This window comes from Sceloporus occidentalis, unplaced genomic scaffold (genome assembly GCF_023333645.1).
Source record: "Sceloporus occidentalis isolate IW3139 unplaced genomic scaffold, rSceOcc1.0.p SCAF_3, whole genome shotgun sequence".
NCBI classification, from domain to species: domain Eukaryota; kingdom Metazoa; phylum Chordata; class Lepidosauria; order Squamata; family Phrynosomatidae; genus Sceloporus; species Sceloporus occidentalis.
The window spans coordinates 165693565-165713511 of NW_028316983.1; the positions used below are offsets into that span (position 1 = coordinate 165693565).

The 19947-nt window shown below is 39.3% G+C and overlaps 1 protein-coding gene across 1 annotated transcript in view; it reads right to left on the reverse strand.

Moving 5' to 3' along the window:
• CAP2 (cyclase associated actin cytoskeleton regulatory protein 2) overlaps window positions 1–19947 on the reverse strand; it is a 61614-nt gene that overhangs the window by 4659 nt on the left and 37008 nt on the right. Inside the window, exons 7-12 of the mRNA XM_089516773.1 lie at window positions 18532–18637; window positions 8792–8981; window positions 5537–5712; window positions 3066–3189; window positions 1110–1192; window positions 720–860 (exon numbers count right to left, since the gene is read on the reverse strand). Of these exons, the coding sequence (XP_089372899.1) occupies window positions 720–860; window positions 1110–1192; window positions 3066–3189; window positions 5537–5712; window positions 8792–8981; window positions 18532–18637 (820 nt within the window). The remainder of the gene's footprint in view (window positions 1–719; window positions 861–1109; window positions 1193–3065; window positions 3190–5536; window positions 5713–8791; window positions 8982–18531; window positions 18638–19947) is intronic.

The window sequence follows — 19947 nt, forward strand, 5'->3', positions numbered from 1 at the left end:
CTATTAACTGTTTGACCCCAATGCTCCTATTGACTATTTCAACCCCATGTGCCTCATTGGGCATTGGAAGGAAAAAAATGCTTGCCTGGGCAGAGCAGCAGAAGAAAAGCCTTTTGAGTGAGTGGGCGGTGAGAGAAGTAGTGCTGCCTGCCAAGGATCCATGGGTACTTATGAGTTGGTGAGCCTTGGTATATTGTACCCGTTGCACCTATGGTATGGCCACCACTGAAATTAATGCCTATTCCTTGATTTGTGTTTTGATTGAGCAAGGTAACTGTGATGTCTAGATTAATCTTCATTTTGCTTCCTTCACTAACAAAAAACATTTACAGCCAGTGACCAAATGTCTTCTTTGATTTAGATTGTAAGGAGAGATGTAAGTAGATGTCATATGATGATCTCTTTCTTTACAATGACATTTTTTCAGCCATTTGAGATTATTTATATACACACACACAACTCAGTATTAAACCTTTGATTCTCTTCAATTTAATGTGTTGTGTTTTACTGTTGTGTTTTCATGTTATTCCATACTGCTATGGTAGAGTCAGATGATGAACTTAATACATTCTTTAAGTAAATAAATTAATAACCTGAATATACTTTAATGAGAATGACTGAAGGTTCAATTCCTTTGGAGATCTATTATTTCATTAGTGACATTATTTAGTGTATATTTCAGCAATTTGTACCAAACAACTTTAAAATGCCTCACTTACGTAATCACCATCCTGCGGGATAAGGATGTTCATTTCAGATGACTTAGCACTCACAATCTCACAGTCTAATGATTCTTCGCTGAGGTATATATGGCAGCCTTCAGTCTTGTTAATTGAAATGGTTGGCACTTTTCCTAATACCTAAAACAACAGAATTATTTCAGAGACTTCTCTCTACATGATTATCTGAGCCAATCTTCAGAAGGAAGAAAGAAAGTGGGCCCTAATACTGAGAACATTCCATAATATGGGGAATTTTAAAATAATTTTAAATAATTACAAATAATTTTAACACTTAAAAAGTCCCTATGGAGCAGAGAAGCCTCCAGTTCATTTTCACAGTTTCCCCAATTTAAACACCCCTTCCCTGTATAATGAAAGTGTGTTTACCTGTATCTGAATATCATTGGAGTTTATCACTTCAACAATACCCACAACATTGTCAAACACAAGGCCAAACTTTTTGCAGTTATCTGGGGGAAAAGACAACAAATAAAACTATTATACAATTTGTAGAACTATTTGCCATATATGAAAGCGCTGCATTGCCAAAACAAGAAAATATTCTTGTCTATATAAAAAGTACGGATGTGCTTTTCTCATAGAGGTAATAGCTGTATTGTAAAGTACATCATCTGTAAAATATTTGTAGAGACATTCAGTGTTACTTCATCCATGTTTAGTCAGAAGAAGGCCCAAAAATAGAAACTAACTAATTAAAATCAATTGTAATTTTTTAAAACAAAATGGCAGCTTAATGAATTGTTTAACTTAACTGTTTGACTTAAATTAGAACTGCAACATTGACTTAATTCCAGAATTAAATTATTAGTTAAGTCATTACTTAAATGACAGCCAAGAAATTTGACATTTCCTAGTTGGTTCCTTACTCAACTTAGCTTAGTTATTTTGTTTTGGGTTTTTTGGGGGAAACTGTTTCTTGCTTTTTGTTAGTTCCTCAGAGCCAGGAAAAGATACATACTACTACAAATGCAAATGGCTGTATTTTCACTTATACCTGTATATGTTACAGCTATACATCAGTTAACAAAGTGGAAGTATTCCTAGGCATTACTTTAATTTGGCACCAGAGGCCAAAATAATATGGAAAGAACAGGGGGAGGTTCCACCACTGCAAAAAAGAAGAGCAATTCAATATGTATCAGTGTTTTTTAAGCTCTGCATACATGCTTAATGTTGTAGAGATCACTTGAAAGCTTCTTCCAAAATGCATCCTGAGCTGACTTTTTTCTTTTACCAGCCTCCATTTTTTAAAATTATTTTCATTTGTGGCCAAACTATGCTTTTAAAACATGCAGTGAGGAAGGATTATCTGCTCTTTCTCTCTGTTTTGCTGCTCATGCATACTCAGAACGGACTCTAGAGGCAGTTGCTGTTTACCTTGCCTGTTGTAGTGGGGCACACTTTGCTAAGTGTGAGTCAAATAAAATGTCCTCTCCCATGCTCTCGGTAGGCAGTCTGAATGACACATGGCTGAAACCACAGTTCTGGTGCAAACAGTCCAGATGACATCTGGGCAGTTCATTACTGAACCCAGGGTGCAACACCCTTGTAATAGATTAAAATAAATTACTTTTTACTCTAGATCTTCCCAGAAGATCTGTAGTCCTGCCTTTTGATGCTGGGTGACTGTACAATCCGCCTTCCGTATCCACAGATGGCAAGCCCACACTGTCCCCAGTGGCGGTGTGTGCACATGGCCGTGCCATCATTAGACAGCCCTCGTTCCCAGTGGTGGCGCATGCACACAGTCATACTGCCATTAGAGACAAGTCCCATTGTCCCTAATGGTGGCACAGCTGTGTGCACATGCTGCTACTGGAAAAAAAGAGGGGCTCTCCCTAATGGCAGCATGGCCACGTGCATATGCCACCACTTAAGTTCCTAATGGCGGCACAGCTGCATGGCCATCCTGCTGTTGGGGACAATGCGGACTCAAGCATCTGTGGATTTTGGTATCGGGGGGGCGGGCGGTCCAGAACAGATCCCTCATGGAGACAAGGGCTGACTATACTGCCTGGCACAGCCATTGCTGCAGTAAATCACTTGCTCTGAGGTGAGAATGAGGCACCTAGACATGTGATTGATGCTGGGTGCCTTCTTCTGACCTCAGGGTGAGTACCTCGCTGCTGTGGTTGCCGCATCAGGCAGCACAGCACCATGACATCTACTCCCTGGAAACAGTCCATGGAATGACACTGCCCAGTTGCAGTCAAATTCACATTAACTTGGAAGTAAATCTGACAGTGATCAACAGGCCTATTCTAGGTAAGTGTGCATAGGACTGCAATCTTTTATTTTCATCCTAGCAAGAAGTACACTTACCAACTGTAATGGAATTAATTTTTCCTTTCATCTGCAATGTAGATTTGTTGCATTTGAAAATATAAGCTACTTGCTTGAGTTCAGTGTCAGCAATTAAAAGGTCATTCTTGTCTTCCTGGTATTCCTATATTTAGAGAGAACACACCATATATTGGTTTTCAGCATTTGCACTGTTAGTCACTATCTGCTGCAGGGGAGGGAAGAAGGTTGCACAAAAAACAATTAAAAAATCTAACAGTAATCTAACTTACAGTTACAGACTCCAAATTATTTTCTTATTTCTTTTCTTTCTTTTTCATACTAAGTTCCATCAGAGTGTTTGAGAATTCAGACTGGCCCAAGGCTTTTTTACAACAGCCACTGATGCCTCCTCTACCCATCAAGCTGTATAATATCCAAAGCCAACCACATTATTTGTCCTTCAGTTTCTTTTGGAAAATCTCATGAACACGTTTTCTCTTCCCTACCAGTGAAAATATATATGTGTGTGCTCCTTCACATTGCCTGTCAGCTTATGGCAACCATATTCAATTCATAGCATTTTCTTAGGCAAGAAATATTCAGAGGTGGTTTTTCCAGTTTCATTCTCTGAAATATATAGCCTACAGCACATGGTATTTTTTGATGGTCTTCCATCCTAGTACTAACCAGGTCTGATCCTGCTTAACTCAAGATCAGACAGAATCTGGTTCCTTTATGGTATTTAGGCTTCCACCAATGGAAAAACAATCATAATAAAGTAATTAATTATTTGTTTTTTGTGGTGTTTTCAGGCTATGTGGCCATGTTCTAGAAAATTTTCTTCCTGACGTTTTGCCAGCATCTGTGATGAAGATGCCAGCCACAGACACTGGCGAAACATCAGGAAGAAAATTTTCTAGAACATGGCCACATAGCCTGAAAAACCCACAAAAAACCATGGATGCCGGCCATGAAAGCCTTCGACTTCACAATTAATTATTTATTGCTTTTTCAGAACACCATGTGAACTTCAGTATATTATTACAAAGTCTCCATTTTGCCTGGATAAATGATCTATTATAGGCTTGATCTTGAAGATCAGAGTGGGTGACAACTGTATACTGATTTTTCTCCCTAACCATAAACAAAATTAGTAGTTCAAGTTATTACCTGAAAAGTTATTATCTGGACAAGTCCCAGAAGCCCAGCCAACATGGAAATAAATGGTTCTATACAAGAAATACTTATCCTCCTATGGGATAATTATTCTACTCTAAAAATTCCACGCAAACACACACACAAAACAAAAACAAAAACAAAAAACCACTATACATTCTGGCCAATCAATCCTATGGGAAAGGTCTCTCTTTTGCTATAACTGGGAACACTTAGGTCTATAATTCCCTAGGCACTCCATCTGTTATTTCTCTTGATCCTTCAGCCTTTCTGACCTGTGCTTTTTCCCTTCCAGAACTTTCTTCCCCTGATTAGTGTTTCTCAGTCTTGGAAGCTCGCATGTCTGGCATCCTGGGTTCATCATTCAGACACAGCCATTCTTGGATTCAGACACAGCCATTCAGAACCTACAGATGAACAGGTAATAACCTCTCTTCTCTATTCTATTCTCCTACCACCTGCATTTTTGGTCCACCTGCAACTATCCCTAATCTCTATTCATATAAGAAGCCAAAACTACACTATGCAGCAGTGGAACCAAATCACTCCTACAATTGCCTTCCATGCTTTCTTTGAAAATCCACATGGTTAACCACTTTATTGCTGTTTGTTATACTATTTCATTAAAAATACACCTTATTTTCTAGGAAAGCTCTGATCTACATACTCCTTTACCTAGAAGTAATTACTCTATGTAGGCTTTTTGTATTTTAGTAAATGTGCAAACAGGACCAGGCTCCCACTGACTGACATCAGAGTGATCTTTGGAAGAAGAGGCCCAAAGTCACAGTGGGAAGAATTTAACGGAAAATTCCACAATCTGAGCTAAAATCCTCCAAGCATTTCAGAAAAGTACACTTCCTGAGGACCATGATGATGTAGTGGTGTGAGTGTTGGACTAGGACTTTGGGAGACAAGAGTTTGTGAATCCCTGCTCAGCCACAGAACCCACTGGATGACTTTGGCCTAGGTGAAAGGCAATTTTTCTCTGAATAAATCTTGCCACAAAAGGGTCACCATAAGTCAGAGGTAACCTGAAGGCACAAAACAAACAGCAAACTGTATTTCCTGATGCACTTTGCCAACATGTTTAGAGATATGTGTCCTGAACAAGTGCGGTAACATAGTTACATTACCCTCTAATGGCATTTACCCAAGGGTGGAAAAGTATTACACTACTAAGAATTTAAGGACTGTTTTTGTCCTTATGCTGAAACATATCAATGTGCTGCTTCATAAAGCATATAACCACACCTACTGTAGAATCTATTTTTTCCAGTGAAGTGTCACCAATGTGCTATTTTCCAGCTTACTTACAGGTGAGCAAAACTTACCACTCTCCACTTCTTTCCTTCAAGTTCTAACACAGGACAGTGGGTCTGCTGAGGAGGTGGCTTGGAAGTTGCTGGACCTGAAAAATGGTTTTTTGTAGGAGATCGAACTGGGGGTCCTTGAGCACGTAGACTAGGATTTTTATGGGTCTTCTGGTCATCAGAGACATGGCGAAGCCCTAGAAAAACCAAAAGCATTTTTTAAAAAAATCAGCTTTCTGCACTTACACACATTAGCATGACCAAACTGTTTGGTACAATGCCTGAATTCCTGCTATAGTGTGTCGAGTCAGTAGAAGTTCTTATGCATTACAACATTATGGCCAAGATTTTATAGCTGCTCTGGTGGAATGTAAAGCTCTCTAGGCTTCTCCTTTCCTTGGCTGCATAACCATCAGTTAATGACTGGGAAGAGACAGGTGGACACCCAGTTGCACAACTGGAAAAAAGCAAGTGTATTTACTGGACATCCAGGAGGGCAAAAGTTGCTCTGCTTTCCTGGTTGCACACCTATAGCTAGATAGTGCCCTGGTCCCACCCCCAGCCACTGCCTGGCATGTCACAATCTCATTAGACTGCACAATGGAGTACTAGATTTCTCCTTACATAACACCCTTAAAGAATTTACATTGGCATAACACTGGTTATGCCAGTAAAAGGCACAATACTGGATTCTACCCTCTATAGAAAAGCTTTGTTTCGTTTATTTCAATGTTTTAAAGCTTGATTAAAACTGTAGAGTTCTTTGTCGTTGTTGTTGTTGTGTGCCTTCAAGTAATTTCTGACATGGACACTCTATTATGGGGTTTTCTTGGCAGGTTTTGTTCAGAGGAGGTTTGTCACTGCCCTCCTCTGAGGCTCAAAGCAAGTGAATTGCCTAAGGTCACCCAGTGGGTTTCCATGGCTGAGCAGGGATTTGAATACTGGGCTCCTGGAGTCCTATGCTCAAAACACTACATCACACTGGCTCTTATGAGTTGTACCTTTCATGAAAATGTAAGGAGCAGCCCTAAATGAGATTCCCAAATCAGCTGACTGGCAATGCAGGTTGCAAGGATTGTACTCCTCAACCAAAAAAGTCTTGCTTTTTCCTAACTGTATGCTTCCTTTTTTCTAGGCACCCTTTGATATATATATATATATATATATATATATATATATATATATGTGTGTGTGTGTGTGTGTGTGTGTCATATTATACTCTGTATGAAGTCCTCAGTCTCTTTGGCAACTTCTTCTTTTACATATGATGTTGCCTGGATTTTTAACTTGAAAGCTAACCCTTTTTATTTACATATATATTCCTTTCCACAAAATGCTTGATGCACAAGAAGTATATGTATGCATCACACTTCAGATAAATAAGTGTACAAATACTACAGCAGAGAAAAGATGGCAGAATTAGCAAGGAATTTGCAGAGGTAATATAAGAGTGGGGACTTAACACTGAAATACAGTTAATGTTCATAATGCAAAAGAACACCTTAGCATTAATGTTAAATTGCTAAACAAACAATTAATTATTCATAAATTGTTACAAGTATTTTATAAAATTTTGTAAATTAATTCATAACCGACTGGTCAAATTGCTAATTTAAAATTTATTAAAATTACTAAAATAGCCAGCAATTATCTCCATTATCCAACTAGCTATTGCTATAATAAGTACATTTATTCATAAGGAAAGGTATTAATAAGATTTGTATTAGCTTCCTTAAAGTTTTATTTGCTTTATAATTTATAGCTGTTCATTGTTTCCAGTTGTATTATTATTGATTCTCCTTACTGTCTAGGTAAAAAAATAAAATAAAAATGTCCAGTATTGAAGTAACATGAAATATTGTTACTCAAAAATAATATGCTTGGCGTTTAATGATTAAAATAACAGATTTTAATGTCATTGAAGAAGTTAATGAACAAAAAGTAAATGAATAAATTTAAACAAATTATTTCAAAGCTGTGGCTGTCAGAGAAACAAGACACTGGCATTGCAGATCCTGGCAGAGATGGCTGTGACTGATCTTCTGCATAAATGGTTGTGGCACACTTATGGGGCAGTATGGTATTCCTCTTCTCAGCTGTGCTTTGATGTGTTGAGGTGTGATTGTCCACAGAGGTGGGGGGATAGGGGTTGGCAGAAGCATCAAATTAGTAAATTAGGGGTGTAGTTCTATTCAGAGACCTGAATACCCTAACAGACCAGATCCTGTCTGATCCTGGAAGCTAAGCAGGTCAGCCCTGGTACATACTAGGATAGGATGAGACCAACAATGAATACTAGGTACTGAAGGCTAAATTTCAGGGGAAGTAACTGGCAAAACCACCCTGAGTAATTCTTTGCCTGAGAAAACCCTATGGGGTTGCTGCAACTAGACAGACAACCTGAATACACATACACACACAGTTATAATCAGTGTACTTAACTGAGTATATCAAGTTACCTAAGTTTTCCTCCTTTTTATTCTTAGACACACAATGACAGGGGAGTCAGAATACTAAATTAAGAAAAAGATGAGGCCAACAATAGAAAGCATCCCCTGCCCAAATAAAATATTATTCACAGATGTCCAGAAGTATTCATATACCTTGGTAATTGCATTGTAGTGTATCTCACATCGGGCTGTTAATACTTCTCAAATTACCGTCTCAGCCTGCAGTTCTATCCACACCTAATTAGGAGTAAGTCCTATCAAACTCAGTGGGACTTATATCTGAACAGACGTGTATGCTTTCACTGTGTGGCTTCCACATTAAACACATTGGCTTATAGGGGTTAATAAAAGTACTGTATATACTCATGTATATGTCTAGAAATTTTTGTCAAAAAATTGATCCAAAAAAAACCTGAGTCGACTTATCTACGGGTTAGTATTAGTACTGCAATTTAATTATTATATAAAAAAGAACCATCCTATGGAGAAATGCAAGAGTATAATCTGTCCTGGAAGCACTGATTCCCCATCTACTCTTTCATCCATCCAGCCTTTAGTGTGAACACAAACAGTTATGTCTGCTGGAATTTTATAAGTTCTTTGGCATTGTTTTCCTTTGCTTTAGATCCTTTGTTACATGCTCCTAAATGTTACCCTCAACTTATCCATGGGTCAAATCAAAATCCATTATTTTGGCCCCCAAACCTGCCCTCAACTTATACATGAGGTCAACTTATAGTCGAGTATATACAACAGGTACTTTGCAGAGGAGACTTGTTGAAAAGGATTTTTCAGAAGACCATTAAATGTGTTGTTTTCTTTATACCTTTGGTAATTTTTTCTCCCTGGTTCAGCTGGGCAAATAAGGCTGAGCGAGTTGCAGTTGCATCATCTTTTGCATTTTCTGTGTCAAAGACAGGAGGAGGTCCTGGCGGTGGCGGAGGGGGCGGGGGTGGCGGAGGAGAGCCCTGGTTGCCTGCCAGGGTAGATGGCCCAGATGCTGATGCAATAGGCCCCTGAAACAGAAGCAAAAGATATGCAGTCATAAATATATTCATTTCCTTCATTTAAGGAGTTTCTACCAAGTACTATGTCACTGGTGTATTACTTTATGTAGATTAAAATCTGAGGACCTCTGTTCCTAGATCTGTAGTAAGAAGACAGATGCAGTGGGAATGTCAAGTAAAAAAAGGAAAATAGTTCTATGTAAATTATAATGGCCAAGAAACAGATTACAAGGTTTCATTGTGGCAGGTATGGTTAGTAGATAAACACAGAGCTTTATTAAGCATTCAAAATCAGAAAAGAAATAATTGTTGTAAATGTTTGTGAAAGTAAGCAGTTTAGAGTTGAAACTCTGGTCCAAAACACCGTGCAGAAATAATCCAGTTTGAGATGACTTTAACTGCCCTGACTCAATGCTAGGAATTCTGGAAATTGTAGTTTTGCGAGACATGGAATCACAGAGTTGGAAGAGAACGCAAGGGCCATCCAGTCCAACCCCCTGCCATGCAGGAACACACAATCAAAGCACCCCAGACAGATGGCCATCCAGCGTCTGTTTAAAGATCTCTAAAGAAGGAGACTCCACCACTCTCTGAGGGAGTGTCTTCCACTGTCAAATGGCTTTTAGTGTCACGAAGTTCCTCCTAATGTTTAGGTGGAATCTCTTTTTCTGTAGTTTCAATCCATTGTTCCCAGTCCTATTCTCTGGAGCAGCAGAAAACAAGCTTACTCTATCCTCAATATGACACCCCTTCAAACACCTAAACAGAGCTATCATATTTAGCCTTCTCTGTCAGAGCTCTGATGCCTACAATTTCCAGGATTCCCTAGCAGTGAGCCAGGGCAGATAAAGCAGTCTCAAACTGGATTATTTCTGCACTGTGTTTTGGATCTCTGGGAGCATTTGGATGCAACAACAAACAAGGATTTGGTTTTTTTTTAAAAAAAGAATACTGGCTTACTGGGAATAAGGCAGTCTGTCCCATCAATCCCAAAGAAACATGGAGCTTTTGACGGTCTATAAATATGCACATGGAAATCAACTGACTACTGGGCCCCTCAATCTTATCATGAACTAAAAGAACCCTAAGCTTCCTAGCCATGTGATTAAAAGTATGGAGCAGGTCTTCCAATTGGCCCTACGAACAAGAAATTCTCTAGATAATGTGTAGCTAGAACTCGACTATCTGCTGCACATCCTCTTTTTACGTGCCAAGGCTGACCAGTCCAGGGCCCTTCAGCCAACCAGATCTCTGATTGGCTGGCTTTCCAATCCTTTTCCAGAATCACTTGGACCTGTGAGAATCGCCCAAATCACTTGGCCTTGGGAGAACCTCCACCCCATGCACCAGAAGAATGGTACCTCGGCATTGTTCGTCCGCCTATGGGATTGCAACTATCTCCCTAGTGAGTTAAGGATTGTTTTTCTGCTCTGAAAACCTTCCCACAAAGAAAAGCACAATGAAATGGCATACAGAGGGAAAGAAGTAAAGGGGGGAAAGAATTAAGAAGTAAAGTATCTTTGTCTCTAAATAAAGAGACCCCCCCCATAAACATTAATTTATAGGTAGGCTCTGATATCAATTCTAAGTAAAGCCAATCTGAGATTCTGATATGGTTTCACAGTTTTGTGGATGTTTGTTCTCAATTTTACCCCAAAAAGCGAGTCTATTTGACCACTGTATAAGAAGGCTGCAACAACATGTGTGTGAATGCACCATCTCCAGCATACAACTTCTGCTAAAAAACAACAACCGAAATACATAGGTTCCTGAAAGTTCACCTTTTCTTAATCTAGCAGGTGTTTGCTACTGTAAAGAATTCTTTAGATTAAGTATGAGCAGATGTTTCAAACAATATATCTTTATAAAAAGCTATTTAACTATCACAAATGTTTATGGCATCTGTCTTCTAGATTTCTGTCAGCTGCCTTCCTTAGGAACAGCTGCTCTTTCATTACTGCCCATTATACCATATAGTTAAGTCAAATAATGCATGTAAATATTTCTGCCAATGTATCTGGTTGGTGGTTCCTCTTAATTGTAAATAAGATCCGTTGGTTGCTAACCATGAAAACTTTTGTGATTAATTCATTTCATTAAATATATAAACAGGATTAAAGCTGATAAACTAATGTAAAAACAAGTAATAAAGTGAAATGAAACTCACTGTATTTTAATGATGCATCTCTCATTTTCCTCATAAATTTTCACGTAAGTGTTAATGTAGAAAAGAGATTTATTTAGCTTTAGAATTACTTAATTGATACTAAATACAGTGTTGATGACCTGAAAATGAGGATGGAACTTTGATCACCTGAAATGAGGCTGAATACATTTTCCATGTTTGCATGATTCACAAAAGAAAGCTCTTAAGTGCTTTTGCCTCCTTCCACAGCATATCAAATTATAAGTGAAAGGAGAAGTCAATTTGGAAGGTGTGTGACCAGTAACTCTCTCTCACACTTGTATGTGGGAGTTGTGAGTAGCAGTGGTATAGTAGAAAGTCTTGAAGTACAGGAGCACATCATGCAATTGCTAGTGATTGATGTGATTGGCATTCCTTTATATTATATATTGTTTTTACTGTTTTTAACTTTGAATTTTTGAGGGGGTTGACATCACCTGATGTTGATGGCTGCTTAACTCCAGAGTTCTGACCCTAAGGGAAAGCAAATCATTAATAAAAGCTACACTCAGGGGTTCTCCACACTGGCAAAAAGAAGTAGCTTCAACCCGATTTAAGTCCTACCTGTTCATACAATACATAAGCTGGAAACAAGAGGAAACCTGGACAAAGCTCCAGGGTGAAAAAACAGAGCAAAATAATGTCCATTTGCTGCACTCTAACATAGAAAGTGCACATAAACAGCATGAGATGAGTGTGATAATGCGGGAAGGCCCAGGTGGCTTACAGAAGTGGTCTGGAGCCACAGGCACCATTGCTCACCATACGTTTTTTCCTTTGGTCAAGCATACAGGCACACGAGTGGCCAGCTGCACCATTGACCCTTCACACCACTGATCCATCACACACCCCATGAAGTGAAATTATGACAAACATGACAGGTCGCCAATATGTAATGAATGTAATAAAAACATAAACAAACTACTACTACTACTACTACTAATAATAATAATAATAATAGGATTTATTTATATACCACCCAATCACTGGGAATCCGAGCGGTTTACAACAGAGGGATAATAGACGGTTCCCTGCCCTCAGGCTTACAATCTAAAAGACATGAAACAAAAGGAGAAGGGAATAGTGGAGGGAAAGGGGATGAGGTCCAGTGGTTCTTCTCTCCCTCTGAGGCCTGGACCAAGGCAGATGGACCGGAGGGAGGGTTCTTCTTCTTCAGGCTAGCCTAGACAGTCCAACTGGGGGCCATGGGGTGAAGGGGGCAAAGGGGACATGTATGGGGGTCCTCCATGATTAGGCTTTCCCAATGTGTCACTGGGTGTACTGATGCATTGTATGAGCAGCGTATTGCTCATGTGGCTGGGTGGCTGATCACATGGGGCATCCAATGAAATGGAAGCTGGGTGGGATGAAGGAGATAATTGGAAGTTACAGGTGGTGTGTTTGTGTGATGATGTGCATGCATTGAGGGGAGGTGAAAAAATAACAGAGCAGCATGAACTGATGTTGTATGGTATATACTGCCTGTGGGTGTTCGGCCCACCTTATGAGTGGGTGGAGCAGACAGTGGAGGTTCCTCCTGATTCAGGAAACCCCAGGTGTGACACAGTTTTTCCTCTCCATCTGCTCAGCCCTTCAGGAAGCTAAGCAAATAACACCTGCAGCGCTAAAGTTCCATTAAGTAAACCAATGAAGGGGGACAAGACCAGGACTTAATTACCAATTTTGGAATGAAGGACAGAGAAGGCAGCCTAAGAATGCTGGCAAAGCTGATTCAAAATGATAGGTGGGAATTTGCACAATCAGATCTCTTGAAAGAAATGTCAAGTCAATTACAACAACACTATGAAGTTTTAAAGTCAGAATGGTGGCTTGCATTAAACCATTTGAAACCTCTATCTCAGCCCTCATGGAGAAAAGTCTTTGACATCACCCACAGTGCAAATGAAGCCAAATGAATCAAAAGATCATTAACAATCTATTCACAATCACACAAGAGATACAACTAAAGATGGAAGATGTTGAGGGCTGTAGTTGCTGTTGAAACCTGAGAGTTTGTGGGCTCCCTTAATCAGAAGTCAAAGAAAATATACTAAGCCGGGTTACAGACCGCCGTAAGGGACGTCCTTAGGACGTCCCATTTTGAAAAAGGGGCGTCTCTTCCAGATGCCCCTTACCCTGTTACGGACAGAGTCCGTAAGAAATGGTGGCGGCCATTCCACACGGCCGCTGCCATTTTGACGTAACGGATGGTCTGCGCCCACACGTAGTGCCCCGGAAGTGATGCCGCGAGTGCGCAACTAGCGTCTTGCGACATCTTTTCCGGGACCCAGGAAGGAGCGCGATTTCCGTGCTCCTGCCTCAGAGCGTCCGGGACCCGCGCGGTTTGGCCACTGCGGCTCCCGAACGCTGCAACTGGCGGCAGCGGGAGACCGCTGCATTTCGGCGATCTGTAACCCGCCTAAGTGTTCTAACTGAATGGTTTAAAGACCTTTTTTCTCATTTTCTTCTCCTTTTCAGAGAAGACTGTTGAGTAGTTCTGCCTTTTTTCTGTTCCCTGTTAACATTTTGCCATCTTCTCCACTCAGCAATCCGACCATTTCCTTGTTTTTCCTTTTGATATGGACATAATAAAAAAGCCCTTTTTATTGTTTTTAACAAGAGAGATGGCCATGACAGGTTTCTATTCCTGCTGAATAACATTCTATTCAAAATTTTCCTTTATTTTCCAATGTATTGGAAACTTCATACCTAAATGAGTGTTTAATTTAGGTACCATTAAAAGAGTGCATTGCATTTGCTCATAAATTCATAAGTTGAATGGCAAAATATATATGTTTTAAATATATACTCATATCTGTCATATTTGGGCTCAGATTCTATATGACAGTTTCTATCCTACTACCATTTTCTGCAAGTGCAATGGTCTTCAAAGACTATGTGAGCAGGAGCCCTCCAGTGGGCCCTTCTCCTGGCAGAATGTAAAAAGATATGTTGCTGTTATTATGTTTAAAGTTCCCATAATTGCCACTGCACTGTTTTACAAAAAGTCACACAGAATATACACCAAGAAACAAAGCACTATTTCCCCCATAAATGGGAGATTTAACTTGTTTAAGAAAGGAAATACAGTATATACTCAATTATAAGTCGACCTCATGCATAAGTCGAGGGCAAGTTTTGGGGCCAAAATTATGGATTTTGCTATAACCTGTGGATAAGTCAAGGGTAAAACTTAGGGGCATATAGCAAAGGATCTAAAGGACGAAGCAAAGCAAAACAGTGTCAAAGAACTTAGAAAATTACAGCTCATTGTGCTCATTCTTAAGGCTGGATGGATAAGAGGCTAGAGGGGTTCAGTGCTTCCAGGACAGTTTATACTCTTCCTTTTCAACAGGGAATGGTTCCTTCTTTTAAATAAGAGTTCATATACAGTACTTACATTGACCCATAATAGGTCGACTTAGGTTTTTGGATCAATTTTTTGACCTAAATTTCTAGACTTAATACATGAGTATATACCGTAATGAATCTTGGGAAAAGAACGTATTCATTTCACTTTGGATATAACTTTGGATATTTTCTAAATAGGATGCCTAGAGTCTTTTTAAGAAAAGAAAAAAAGAATGTCATCTCTGTAGCTATGCTACTAGAGAGATTCCATTATAGTGTACATATACACAACCCAACACAACATTCAATTTGTAACAATTAGCAGACAGTCATGCGGACTTTGACTGGGGAGAGCTGCAGTCACATCCATAGTCAGCTATGGAGTCTATGAGTGAGTCACTGAGCCTATGTTACCTTGCAAGCTTATTTATAAGGAAGGAGTGGGAGTAACCTTCACCAATGAGCTTAATTGGGGAAAGACAGAATATAAAAGTAACATTACAGCACATGTAGTGCACACCCTGCCATCTCACAAGCTGTTGCAGTTGATTTTGCACCATTTATAACTAAATGTGGGACAACTGTATTACATTCTAACATTTATCTATGATTTTTTAGGTTTTTAAAGACTCTAAGACAGTTCCAGGAGAAAAGCCCTGCAATAAAGGCTTTCCAGATAATCATTCTGGTGAGTGAAAGTCTAATTTCAACATCAGTTTCACATACTAATAACAGGAAACTAGATTTTGTGCACATGTGCATAAGTAGTGCCTAAGCCATTTGAATGATGAAATAAAGGAGACAGGTGGTATGAACAGTGACATACATTAAGCAATAATCTACCCACACTCCAAGACAGCCAATTATTGGGCATTACAAAGGAGAATTTTGTTTTCTCCTAATAAAAAAAGATACTAGCACTACAAATTCTTATAATCCTAATTACACACTTAATATGATTACAGAGCAATATATTGTTTTATTCATACACACACACATATATATGTATAAAGATGAGGACTGCAAAGCTCAGAATATCATGTAACAGCCTAAAAGAACAGGTGGACTATGACACAGAGACACAGATCTTTTGTTAAGGTGTTTCTTCTGTAACTGAACACTAGTGTTGCCTCTGTTAACTACAACATTTAGACCACCTGTCTGTAAACATTCCTGCCCCACAATGATATGCTAGTTACAAGGTGAAGCAGCTGATGATGGCTGCCTGCATACTGCCCCCCCCCCCCCCCCAAATCTAATTCATTTTGTCTCTTAGCTGAACTGTTTGTCTTTAGCTGATTTCAGGGAGGGTGGGTGCAAATAGTACTGTTTGTCACCTGTTCAGGATTTACCATGATGTCTGCACATCAGTGAGGGTTACATTAGCTACACTATTTAGATTAATGAGACCATTTCTTTTTTCTTTTCTTCTTCTTTTTTTGGTCTGTGGATTGGACTCAGCTGGATTAATTTTACCAGACATGGCAATGTCTGTAAGTACATAGGGAAATGCTAAATTTTCAATTGCTGGCTCCTTCATAATTGTGGAGTCAAAATTATTAAACCATGGACTGAAATAAGATACATTTTCTATTTTTTTAAAATCGTTGCTTTAATTCCAGATTATTGTCTGTTGGCAGTTATCTGACTGAAAGTAGGCAGCTGGGGGTGGGAGGGATACTTTTTAAAATATAACAGCCATAATTCGCTTAGCCACTGACCATGCTGGCTGGGGAACTTCAGGCAATTGTGGTATTAAAAAAAAGTAACCTTTCCCAGGTCTGACAGAAGTCTTAAGTTCTGGGGATAAGTTATAAAGATGTGTAACTGCCAGTAAAATAAAACACTTGACACCTCTTACAATCTATAGACAATTGCTTCTTGCAAAATGATAAACAGTAATCCCATATAGAATACAAAAAGATAACGGAGAATCTGGATGAAGCAGCAAAGAAGACTCTACCACATTTCTGGATTTGAACTCTTGAAATATTTTCAGTCTACCATTTCCTGTAACTTTCCTTACATCTTGCAAACCATTATTCTTCCAAAACCTGCGAGTTTTAAGTTTTACAGTAGCCATACTGTAGAAATAAAGCAGTTCAGCACCATTTTAACTCCCATGATTCAATGAGATGGAATTCTGGGACTAATTTTTTTTTAGATATTTAGCATTCCCTGTCAAAGTGCTTCAGTGCTGCACCAAACTATAAATCCCAGAATTCCATAGCATGGTGCCATGGAAGTTAAAGTTCTGTCAAACTGCTTTATTTCTGCAATGTGGCAGCAGCCTGAGTCACTTGTCTGAGAGGTGTTTGTGGTTACAACATTGTTGTTTATCTGAGAAATACCTTTTTTTTTTTTTACAATTCTTCACTATTTCTGGGCCAAATAACAGAACCAAACTAGCATGCCACTACTGGGGGGTTGAATAGATCTACACAAGACTTTGCAAAGTTGCTGCAGTGGATAGTGTGGGGATGAGTTATATGTGATGCGCATGACAATGCAAATGGCACTCTGCCATTCTTCTCATCCCTCATATTCACTTACTTGTTTGGCCTTCTAACTACTTTGAAAGGCTCTCTCTTCTTCTTTTTATTTTTCTAGTGGAGAACAACACTAAGTGGTACATATATTTGCATTCTAAAGGAGTCCATGAAGAGCTATAATGAGTAGGAAATGCTGATACTCTGCATCATTTATCTTTGTACTGATGGAAACCTAGTATGTAGAATTCATTTGCTAATAGATCACTACAGGTATACAGTGTGCCCACGTCATACGCGGCTTTCAGCATACACTGAAAGCCGCATGGAGAGGAAGGGGCACGCCACTGTGCCGCCACGTGCACCAGCCCCATTCATTTAAATGGGGCTCGAGCATGCACGGAATTTGCTTAACGTGGGGGAGTCTGGAACGGATCCCTATGGTAAAACAAGGGCACACTGTACCTCAGATAGTAATTAAATGTGTTCTTTGGAATTATATTTTTATAGAAAATCTAGTACTAGAGACAAAAATAGCATGGAAAGAACAGAGATGATTTCCTACACCTCAAAAAAAAAAAAAAAAAAAAAAAAAAAAAAAAAGAAAAGGAAAGGAAAGGAAAGGAAAAGAAAGAAAAGAAAAGCAATTCAACATGTTTCAGGTCTTTGTCCAATGAAACAACAAGGTCAGGTAAGCCTTGTGTATTTAAACAAAAGTATCTTGAATCTTCTAGAGACCACCTGAAATCATCTTTCAAAATGCATCCAGGGATGATTTCTTTTCTTTCATTTGCTTTCCCCTTTTATCTCTGTTTAGCCATTTGCATGTGCTCAATAAAGCAGCTGGACACAGCTGCTGTTTACCTTGCTTGTTGTAGGCAGACACATAGTTACAGTAGGACTGACTAATGCAGAATGCCATTCTTTCCCAACTTAAGCTTCATTGCATTGTTTAAAAAACTTTCAGCTAGACAGAGGACAAGAAAGAAAGGGGGTCTGTGTAGGAATAAAAAGACTGCAAACAGGAGCTACTTTGGAGATTATTGTGTTAGCTTCGCTGCTGGGATAGACCCAGGATATAACTTTCATAAGGCAGATCTTATCGCATTTATCCATCGCCGGGCAGTATACGGCTCATATGCTACACAAGCTTCTCTCGCAGCTTTTCAAGAACAGGATTTTTCCATTCTTGAAAAGATGCAGGAAAAGCCCGGAGAAGCCTGGGTTGCGTACAGGCTGCATACTGCCCAGCGATGGGTGAATGCAATATGATCTGCCTTAAGAAAGTTACATACTGGGTCTGTCCTGGAAGCGAAGCTAATGTGATACTTTCCTATGTCAGCATCTTTGTTAACTGAGGGATGGCTATAATGGAAGTAGTACTAAGATATTCTTTATTCTAATGTGAAATTTCTCTATAACAGTATCCTCAATTAGTCAGTCTTAAAGATCAAGAAAAACATAGAATCATACAAATTATTTTGGTATTATTTGACTTTTCTCACAATGGAAAAGGAAGAAATAAAGCACTTACAATTTTACTCCAGGTGAGACCAGTAGTATGATATTCTTTAATGTATGCTTGAAGTTCTGTCCATATATTCAAAAATGACTTCACCCAATCAACATGACGCAGATCACTGTAACAGAGCAGAAAATATTTGTACATACATTTACTGTTTCAGAGCCCATCCTGTTCATTAGTATCAGTCAAAGCTTTGCCATTTATCTCAGCTGGGAGTTTAAATAAATGCAGAAGGCAATTCAATTAGTCATTTGCCATTAAATATCACTGGCTTGACAACTGCAGCCTTCACTAGCAAATATATCTAGGAGATTAATTTTTAATGCTGTGCATATCTGTCACAGTTCTTTATTTGTTGGCCATCTTTGATTATTCTATCTACACAGTATAGCCATTTCAGTTAATGAGGTTGAACACTGGCTGCAGGGTTGCATAGAACTTTATTGGATAGTGGCTGTAATACCATTAGTGCAGAGTTAAACTGGAGACAGGCATTTCACTGGAGCCTGCTCATCACTGTGCATAAAATGGCTCTTTCCATGCTTGTCACTCATGAGAGTGACAGTGTTTTTCTCATGTTTTCCCCTCTCTGCTTTTATGCTAGTGGGTACAGGACACCAATAAGTTATATCAGTGTTGCTGCAATGTAAGTGGCTCAAGCAATTGGAGAAAAGGTCTTTATCACTCTTGGCAAAGTATGAAATCTTCAATTAAGGTAACAAGACAGGAAGAAAATTAATTCATTTGAGATGTGATGCTGGAGCAGAGTGCTGAGGATGCCATGGACAATCAAAAAGACAAATAAAAGGGACCTAGAACAGATCAAGCCAGAAATCTCCCTGCAAGCCAAGATGATAAAACTTAGGCTGTCATACTTCGGATACATCATGAGAAGGCACAACTCACTGGAAAAAACAATAATGCTAGGAAAGGTGGGGGGAAGTGGAAAGAAAGGAAGGTCACATGCTGGATGGATGGGCTCTATTTAGGAGCTCATGGGTATGAATGTACAGAAACTAAGCAGAGCAGTGGATGACAGGAGGTCTTGGAAATGTCTCATCCACAGGGTTGCCATGGGTCGAGAATGACTTGAGGGCAGTTAACAACAACAACAATCTAATAATACACATCACAGCTTGGATACATGGCAATGGAACTGGGGGATCCTGCAAATTATAGTTTTAAAAAATAACTTTTTCAAACTTTTCATCTTATAAAGCAAGGCTTTGCACACGCGATTCAGGAGATAGCAAGGAACTTGCTAATTATATACTTGCTCTCCTACAGAAGTCTAAGAGTGGACGGCTGCTTTCATTCAGGGCCAAATAGTGATGGTGGTGGTTGTGTGACTTCAGGTTATTTCTGACTTATGGTGGTACTAAGGTGACCCTATCACAAGGTTTTCTTGGCAAGATTCATTCAGAG